This window comes from Crocuta crocuta, unplaced genomic scaffold (genome assembly GCF_008692635.1).
Source record: "Crocuta crocuta isolate KB4526 unplaced genomic scaffold, BGI_CrCroc_1.0 scaffold110, whole genome shotgun sequence".
Lineage (NCBI taxonomy): Eukaryota > Metazoa > Chordata > Mammalia > Carnivora > Hyaenidae > Crocuta > Crocuta crocuta.
Genome location: NW_027527386.1, coordinates 230393 through 239112, shown reverse-complemented (window position 1 = coordinate 239112; position 8720 = coordinate 230393). Strand labels below are relative to the sequence as shown.

Below are 8720 nucleotides of genomic sequence, written 5' to 3'. Positions count from 1 at the left end.
CCCTTCAGGTGGCCGGCTCACCTCTCCAGAAGTTCTAGCCTCAAGCGATGCCCATGGGGAAGCGTGAGCAGCTCCAGGCCAGAGGCGGCCCCCATGGCATCCCGCTGAGCCTTGGTCACTCCCAGAAGCCCTGTAGCCTGGGCAGGGGAGTTAGTGGGGGTGTCAGTGGAACAGAATGAGTATATGGGTGTGAGGGGCCGGCTTTAGCCCCTGTCTGGGGAGGAGGGACCAGATAGGTGACCCACCTGGCAGTCCACCAATAGTAGGTGGAGGGCAGTGCTCCCGGGATGGTGCTCCAGGAACAGGCCACGGAGAGTACTCAGGACTTTGGGTTCCAGGGGCCGATTCTGGGGGCCCAGCAGGCAGGAGGAGTAGTTAGGGGGGCAGAAGGAGACCTCAGCCTGTGGTCTTACAAAATTTCTGTTTTCTTCCTCCTCTTCCTCTTCGGCTTCCCACCACGGGGCCTCTGTCTCTGGGCTGCTGTAGCCCGGGGGTGTTCTTTGGGCACTGGGCATTCGGGGCACCAGCTCACAGTATGTTGGGGGGCATCCAGACGCATCACGTAGCACCAGCGAGGGTGTTCGAGGGGGCTTGGTTGGTGCCTTGGCATGAAGCTGCCCATCAGAGGCCCTGAGGCTGTCAGCAAAGGACCCCAGGGGAGCTGGGGCCTTCAGCAACACGGGGTCACTACCCATCCGAGGGAGGGCACGCGTGGGCGTGGCTGAGGCTTCTAGGGGTCAAACAAGAGGGAGTGAAGGGGGTACACAGAGAAGACAGCTGGGGTAGGGGTCTTCCTGTGATACCCTCCCTCTTGGTTCATGCAGTCAATAACTAGGTATCTTGGGGTGGCTTTGAACTTAAAAAACTTCATTGATCTAAATGCTACACACTTACCAATGGTTTGAAAATGAACTTTCTTTGACAATTATGTATGAATTCTGAATACTATGGTTTAAACTTGAATTCTTTTGTTTTTGCCCCTCTGACTGAAGATGGGAAGTACATACAAAACTAAAATAGAGGGGCGCCTGGGTGGCTCAGTCGGTTGAGTGTCCGACTTCAGCTCAGGTCATGCTCTCACAGTCTGTGAGTTCGAGCCCGGTGTGAAGCTCTGGGGTGACAGCTCGGAGCCTGGAGCCTGATTCAGATCCTTCTCTCTCTGCCCCTCCCCTGCTCATGCTCTGTCTCTCAAAAATAAATGAACATTAAAAAAATTGTAACAAAGAAAATGAAAATAGGAACAATTATTCAAAATTCACAAGATGACAAAAGCATCAAAGAAACAGAATTCATCAAACTTTCAAACGATGTCTTTTGAGGTCTTTAGAACTTAAAGCTGCACCCAGCCTTCTGGGAGACTCTGTATTTACCAAGCATATACATAGACCCTCTTATAGGGGCTCAAAACCTTCCCACGGTTCTGGCTCACCCTACGTAAAGGCCAAAGTCCTCAGAGTAGCCAAAAAAGGCTCCTGAAATCTGAGCCCCAGATGGTTCAGCTAGACTCACCTCCTTTTGGTTGAATGAACAGTTCAAACTCTTGTTTTGGTCCCAGGATCTTTGCATTGGCTGTTCCTTCTTTTTTTTTTTTTTTTTAAGTTTATTTATTTTGAGAGAGAGAAACAGAGAGAGAGGGAGAGAGAGAATCCCAAGCAGGCTCCATGCTGTCAGTACCGAGCCCGACACAGGGCTTACTCACAAACCATGAGATTGTGACCTGAGCCAAAATCAAGAGTCAGATGCTTAACTGACTGAGCCACCCTTTAATGGGATGCCGGCACCACCTGTACAGAGATCTTTGTCTTTCTTGTTGAGTGAGATATCTCAGCATTTAGCACAGTGGCTGGCGTGCAGTAAGGGCTCATGTGGAATGGGGGGAAATGGGCCTGACAAGCCACAAGGAGCATCTGAGGTAAGACGGTCAGGGTCGGCTGCTTTGAGAAACCAAGTTAAATGAGAAGTCAGTAGGGAAAAGATGAGGAGAATGGTCTTTCCCACGGGGAGTATAGCAAGTGCAAAGATCTTGAGGCAGCCCCAACAAGACTGTGTGGCTAGAGTGAGGAAGGGGTGTGGCAGGCATTATTAAAGAGCTCAGCCATGGTCAAAGTACACAGAGCTTCTGGGAATAATCATAAACCCACATTTTAAAGCCCTCACAAAGTTCCTGTGTATTTGTTAATCACCATGACAATTTTGAAAGCATTACTGTCCTCATCTTCCAAGAGGTTAAGTCACTTGCCCAATATCACTGAGGCAGTGAGGGGCAAAGCCACCTCTGAGCCAAGTGCTGCCCTGGGAGACCCTTACCTGGACCACAGTGATCTTCTCCTGACCGCCCCATGTGCTCCAAGCCTGCAGGCTGACTGTCACTCCGCTTCCTAGCCCTGAGGGACAGACATGAGGGAGATGTGTAGCAGGGCAGCCCCCGCGGATGCTCAGAAAACCCCATATCCACCCATTCACGATTGGTGGGCCTCAACCAAGGAGTCCTACCCACAGGGGACACTTGGCAGTGTCAGGAGACATTTTTTTCGTTGTGACAACTCGGGGTGGGGTGGAGAAGGTGCCACAGGCACCTAGTAGATAGAGCCCAGGGGTGCTGTTCAACATCCTACGATGCACAGGACAAGCTCCAGCAACCAAGAGTGATCTGACCCTCAATGACACAGGTGGAGGAACTCTGGGGCATTGGGGGTCACCCGAGAGGCAGGGGGACTGTGATTACCTGGGCAACTCTGTCAGAGATGGGCTGTCTCGGAGGGTGTCCTCACTAAAGCTGCGTCGAATGGGACCTTGCCGTGTCACCGGCCTGGAGGCCACCGCCCCTGTGGCCTGGGACAGTGGACGCTGCCCGGCCACATAGCTGAGAACCAGGGAGGTCAGGCTTGGGAAACGCTCATCCTCCAGCTGAAAGAGGGCTGTGGGCCGGCCTGGCCGGGGACGCAGGGCCACACGGAGCACCTCGAAGTGCAGGGCTGAGCCCTGCCAGCGGCAGGAGATCACTGGGTGGCCCCCACGGGACCCGGAGGCACGAACCAAGAAGTCCCCATCTTGCTGAAGGAGGGCCTCAGCCTTCTGGGGAAGGAGGAAAGGGGGCAGGGGGCTTAGGCATGAGCCCAGACCAGCAATCAATGGTGATGCGTAACCCCCAGCCCCCACCCAGAAAAGCCACCCCAGAGACAGGGTAGTTTTGCATCAAACCATCTCCCCTTTCCTCAGGGGCACACCTCCGGAGTACATTTCCCAGGCTCCTTTGCAGCTCGTCATCATTTGATATGATCTGGCCAATAGGATGAGGGCCGAAGTGCTGCTGGGAATGTCCCAGGCCTGCCTCACAAGACCCTCCCTTCTGCACAGTCCTACAGGCTCTGTCCCCTATGTGTCAGGAAATGTCCCCAAAGCCCTGGTGGAAGGCGGAGCCACAAGATGGAAAGAGCTTGGCTCCTGACTGATATCCGGAGCTCTGCATTTCCTGCTCCTCAGCCATCTCATCTTGTAACACGAACAAGCCCATAAATGTCTCTTGTGTTTCGCCAGTGACATCTTGGGGACGTTTGTCACAGCTGCTGGCTGACATTGACTAATGCAGCTTTCAACCGGGGTAAATGCACTACGCTTTGTACACACACACACACACACACACACACACACAAATACTGGGCCTTTCCAAACTGACTGTGACCTGGAAATCCTCCTTTATTAAAATTCTCAAGCAGTCTTATGCCAGCCATGGTGGCTGGTGTTAAAACAGGGGCTGGGGGCCATGACACCACAGGGAGAGGCAAAGCAGAGCTGGTGATGGGGGCTGGGGGCTGAACAATAAATATGGTGGATGCCCATAGAGCCCATAAATATGGTGGTAGCCCATACTACACACCAGGCTACATGCTGTAGGCATATGAACTCATTTAATCCTTTTCCAAGGTTAAGCAGTAGATACCATTATTCCCATTTCACACATGGGGAAACTGAGGCCCAGACAGGTCAAATACCTTGCCCAAGGTCACACAGAATGTAAGTTGTAGGGCTAGGATTTGAATCCAGGGTGTCTGGCTCCAGGGTGTGGAATTTTAACCACTAAGTGACACTGACTCTTACAATTTGACTGGATGCCCAGGGTCCAGGACTCCCGAGGGTGACAAATAAGTTAGGGATGAGGGTGGGGAGACTTGAGTTGCGAGGGAGATGCCATGAGTGCTCAGAACTGATAGAGCACGTACTGTGTGTCAGGACCTGTTCTAGACCCTGGAGGCACAGTGATGAGTGAGACCAAGGCCCTGCCCTGCGCCACCTAGTGGGTAGGACACCAGACAGACAAGCACACATGAAGGAAGATGAAGAAGATAATGTCTAAGAGTAAAATCAATGAAAGTAATAAGAAAGGGAAATGGGGCCCTGGTGGCCACACGTGCCTGGGACCCACAGGGAAAGACAAGCAAAGCCAAGGAGTCAGGTTTGGGGGACATTAGGGCCCCTTTGTCACCCTCGGCCATACTATCCCAGAGAAAATGGTCATTTAAGTATAACGAAGCTTGAAGACAGTCCCAGACCCTCAGCCACCCCTTCCAATAGACCTTGACCGTAAGTCCCTCATTCAGGACCCGGGAGTCCCCACCAGGTCAGGGCGGGGGAGGCTGCCCATCAGATGGTTCTGAGGCTCTGCAGGAAGCAGAGGTACCTGACGGGACAGGGGGCCGTGGTACCAGGGCTGCCCGGCAAAGTCCTCTCCATCCTGTGGCACCTGCATGGAGCTCTTGGGGGCAGAGGGTGCAAGGGTTGAATTCTGCACTTCGACAGTCCTCCGTCTTCCACATCTGTAAAATGGGAAGAATTATTCCTGCCTCCTAAACTTCTTGAGTGGCCAGGTCAGCCCTTCCATGTTCTTCAAACCTTATAATGTAACTCTGTGTGTGTATGTGTGTATGTGTGTGTGTATAATATTAATATATTATATTAATTATTACATAATATAATATATTAATATATAATTAATAATATGTATAACCATATTCTAAATTAAACAATTTACCCAGTCTATATATATATATGCATCAAATTTTGTTTATATGTGTGTGTGTGTGTGTATGTGTATGGTAGATACATATAATTGGGCTATGATTAAGTTTAATTTAGAATTTGCTGTGATATCATGTGCATTCCCTGGGATTCTTGCAAAGGGAGAAGACCTAGGCTTTGCTTTCAAATGTAATGCAATTTTAAAAACATGTTTATTTATTTATTTTGAGAGAGACAGAAAGTGTGTGAGCAGGGGAAGAGCAGAGAGAGAGAGGGAACGAGAATGCCAAGCAGGCTATGCACTGTCCGCTTGGAGCCCCAGGCGGGGCTCGATCCCAGGAACCATGAGATCATGATCTGAGCGGAAATCGAGAGTCTGACGCTTAACTGACTGAGCCACCCAGGTGCCCCTGTAATGCAAATTTTATGCAGATGACATGATACTATGTTTTATAAAAATTTCATTAACTATTTCACTCAAACTCATATTTATGGGGCAGTCATGGTGTGCCAGGTGCATACTCTAGCCACTAGAGGCCCAGCAGGAGCAAAACAGGGGTGTCCTTGGGGAGCCGCTGTTCTAGGGGGTCAGAAAGCAGTTAAGTAGGGGCGCCTGGGGGGCTCAGTCGGTTAAGCATCCGACTTCAGCTCAGGTCATGATCCCACATTTTGTGGGTTTGAGACCGCTTCGGGCTCTGTGCTGACAGCTCAGAGCCTGGAGCCTGCTTCGGATATTATGTCTCCGGCCCTCTCTGTCCCTTCCCTCCCCCCACATTCTATCTCTCTCAAAAATAAATAAACATTAAAAAAATATTTTAAAGAAAATAAATAAGTAGATGAAGGAGTAGATAGATCAGAAAGAGATAAGTAGAAAAATAAAGCCAGGTATGAGATATGAAGTTACAAGTGGTAGACGTAAGATTTTCCATAGGGCAGCCAGGAAAGGTCTTGATCAGTATCAACTGGGAGGATTGTGAGGGAGGGGCCAGGTGAAAGAACATTCCAGGCCAGAGGGATTTATTTTATTAATCTATACTTCTTAGCATCTATGTGCACATTCAGGAATTCTTAGGATATAAAGAACATCTAACCCATACATGGCTTTCCAATGTCACACCATTTAAAAAAATTGTATGTACGTATTTATGTATTTTGAAAGAGAGAGGGAATGAATGTGAGCGGGGGATAGGCAGAGGGAGAGGGAGGGAGAGAGAGAATCTTAAGCAGGCTCCACACCCAGCACAGAGCTGGATGCAGGACTCAGTCTCATGACTGTGAGATCATAACATGAGCTGAAATCAAGAGTCATCCACTGAGCCACCCAGGTGCCCCTTAAATTTTATTTTTATTATTATTTTTAAGTAATCTCTTCACCCAATGTGGGGCTCAAACTCACAACCCTGAGATCAAGAGACACACGCTCCTCTGACTGAGCCAGCCAGGTACCCTTTCAATATAATACCATTAAAAAAATTTGTTTAATGTTTATTTTTTTTTTTTTTAATTTTTTTTTAATGTTTTTTTTATTTATTTCCAGGAGAGAGAGAGAGAGATACAGTGTGAGCAGGGGAGGGTCAGAGAGAGAGGGAGACACAGACTGAAACAGGCTCCAGGCTCTGAGCTGGCAGTCAGCACAGAGCCCGACGCGGGGCTCGAACCCACGAACCGTGAGATCATGACCCAAGCGAAAGTCGGATGCTTAACCAACTAAGCCACCCAGGCGCCCCAATGTTTATTTATTTTTAAGAGACAGAGACAGAGCATGAGAGGGGGAGGGGCAGAGAGAAAGGGTGACACAGAATCTGAAGCAGGCTCCAGGCTCCAGGCTGTCAGCACAGAGCCCGATGAAGGGCTTGAACCCACAAACCGCGAGATCATGACCTGAGCCGAAGTAGGAAGCTTAACTGACTGAGCCACCGAGGCGCCCCTATAATACCATTTTTAAGGACAATAAAAATACCGCATTTTCTAGACATGTCAGCAAACAGCGATTTTGCCTTTGCAGTTTCTGACATTTTGGAGCCGATACACTTTGTTATTATTATGGCCAAATTTAGGTCTCTGACATTTTGGGGCTCCCTTGACATTGTGCAGGCCTTGGGCTCTGTGTGTCTGGTGGAGAAAACCTGCTCTGGGTGGGAAGGAAGCAGGCCGTCTGCTTCTCACTGCCTCCGCCCCTAAGGTTTTCTGGGCCTGATGGGCTGTGCAGGGAAACAGCACCAGGATTCTCACATCCTGAGTCAGCAAGGCTGAGGGCCAGGAACGGGCAGGAAGTTCCCAGACCTGCCCCAGATGGCTTTAGGGGTGGGGAGCTGGGCAGGGAGCTGGCCCCAGGTGCTGCATACCTGAATGCCAGGTGTGTCTCCTGGATGTCTGTGTACTTCCTGTTCGTCAGCTGGGCCAGACCAGCCTCTGTCTTGACTCCCCCAACCTCAGCTTCCTCTATCTTGTGCCCTCTTTAGTGGGCATGCAGGTGGGTCACTGACAAGGCTCTGGTTAGTTTGGTGGGTGGAAGCTTGGATGAAGGGGTTGCTCAGGGTGGGCACGGGTCAGATTCAGATCAAATAAGTCCTCCTCCTGCCCTTCATCTTTTGGAATAATTTCTGGATATTTGGGCAGGGGAGAGAAGAAGGGAGCAGAATCAGGAAGAGAGTGGGGTAGGGGCAAGCATGGGGAAAGGAAGGGGGCTATTCATGCCCTATAGACCACACCCATGTGCACACACAGGCACACACAGACACATGGACACAGTTAGACAGGGGTACTCAAACTTGACATTGAGCAAACGCTGATTGGTTGAGCACTTACTGTGTCCAGGACCTGTTCTAGACCCTGGAGACACAGTGATGAATGTGACTAAGGCCCCGGCCTGGGCTGCCTGGTGGGCAAGTCACACAGCAAAACAACACACAATGAATAAAGAAGGTAATGTCTAAGAGTAATCACGGAAGATGATAAACCAGCAGCATGGGATAAAGAAGGCTGGAGGAGGCAGCTACTGTAAATAGCGTATCGTCAGGTAGGTCTCTCCCTCCAGGGGACTTTGGAGCTGAGATCTCAGTAAAGGGAAGGAGACAGTTACACAAAGGTTTGGAAAAAGGACAGATAAGGTGGTGGGGGAGGGGACAGCAAGTGCAAAAGGCTGGGGGTGAGATGGAGCTTACTTCTAACATTTTACGTCATCAAGGAGGCCACTGTAGCCGAAACGCACTGGGCAACCAGCTAAGTGGAGGTCGCCAGGCATGAGATCATTCTGGTGGACCCCGAATTTTTATCTTAGTGGGATGCAACAGGGGTTATGGAAGAGTTTTAGATGAGGGAGGGGCGACCCGGTTTGTGCTTTAAAAAGATTCCTCAGGCAAAGTGGCAGCCTGGAGACTTTCCGTGTTCCACAGGTAACACGCTCAGAGGAGCACTTCCAGGTACGCCTAGGCACATGGCCATGCGTGACGCACAGCGACCCAATCAGGCACCCGGCGACCCCTTCTGTGTCCTCTGCTGCTCAGGGACCGACACCTCGACCCTCCCTGCAGACCGGTGACCCCACCTGGAAAAGAGAGGACTCTCCCACCCCAATAATCCCCTGACTCTGGATGTGTCTGGGGCCCCTCACTCACCTGGGCCGGGACCCGCGGAGCTGGCGAGAGGCTGGGGCCGGGCCCAGGCCTGAGGCTCTGCGGCTCCGGGCCCCTCCCTCCCCGCCC

General features: G+C 50.8%; 1 protein-coding gene across 3 annotated transcripts in view; it reads right to left on the bottom strand.

The window, feature by feature from the left end:
• The window catches only part of SH2D3A (SH2 domain containing 3A), an 11295-nt gene extending 2581 nt beyond the window's left edge, over positions 1–8714 (bottom strand). For all 3 annotated transcript variants that reach the window (XM_077776188.1, XM_077776261.1, XM_077776337.1), the window contains exons 1-6: positions 8634–8714; positions 4679–4814; positions 2726–3075; positions 2308–2384; positions 246–730; positions 22–137 (exon numbers count right to left, since the gene is read on the bottom strand). In XM_077776188.1, coding sequence (XP_077632314.1) covers positions 22–137; positions 246–730; positions 2308–2384; positions 2726–3075; positions 4679–4747 — 1097 coding nt within the window. In that variant the 5' untranslated portion in view covers positions 4748–4814; positions 8634–8714. The remainder of the gene's footprint in view (positions 1–21; positions 138–245; positions 731–2307; positions 2385–2725; positions 3076–4678; positions 4815–8633) is intronic.
• Positions 8715–8720: the final 6 nt, after the last annotated feature.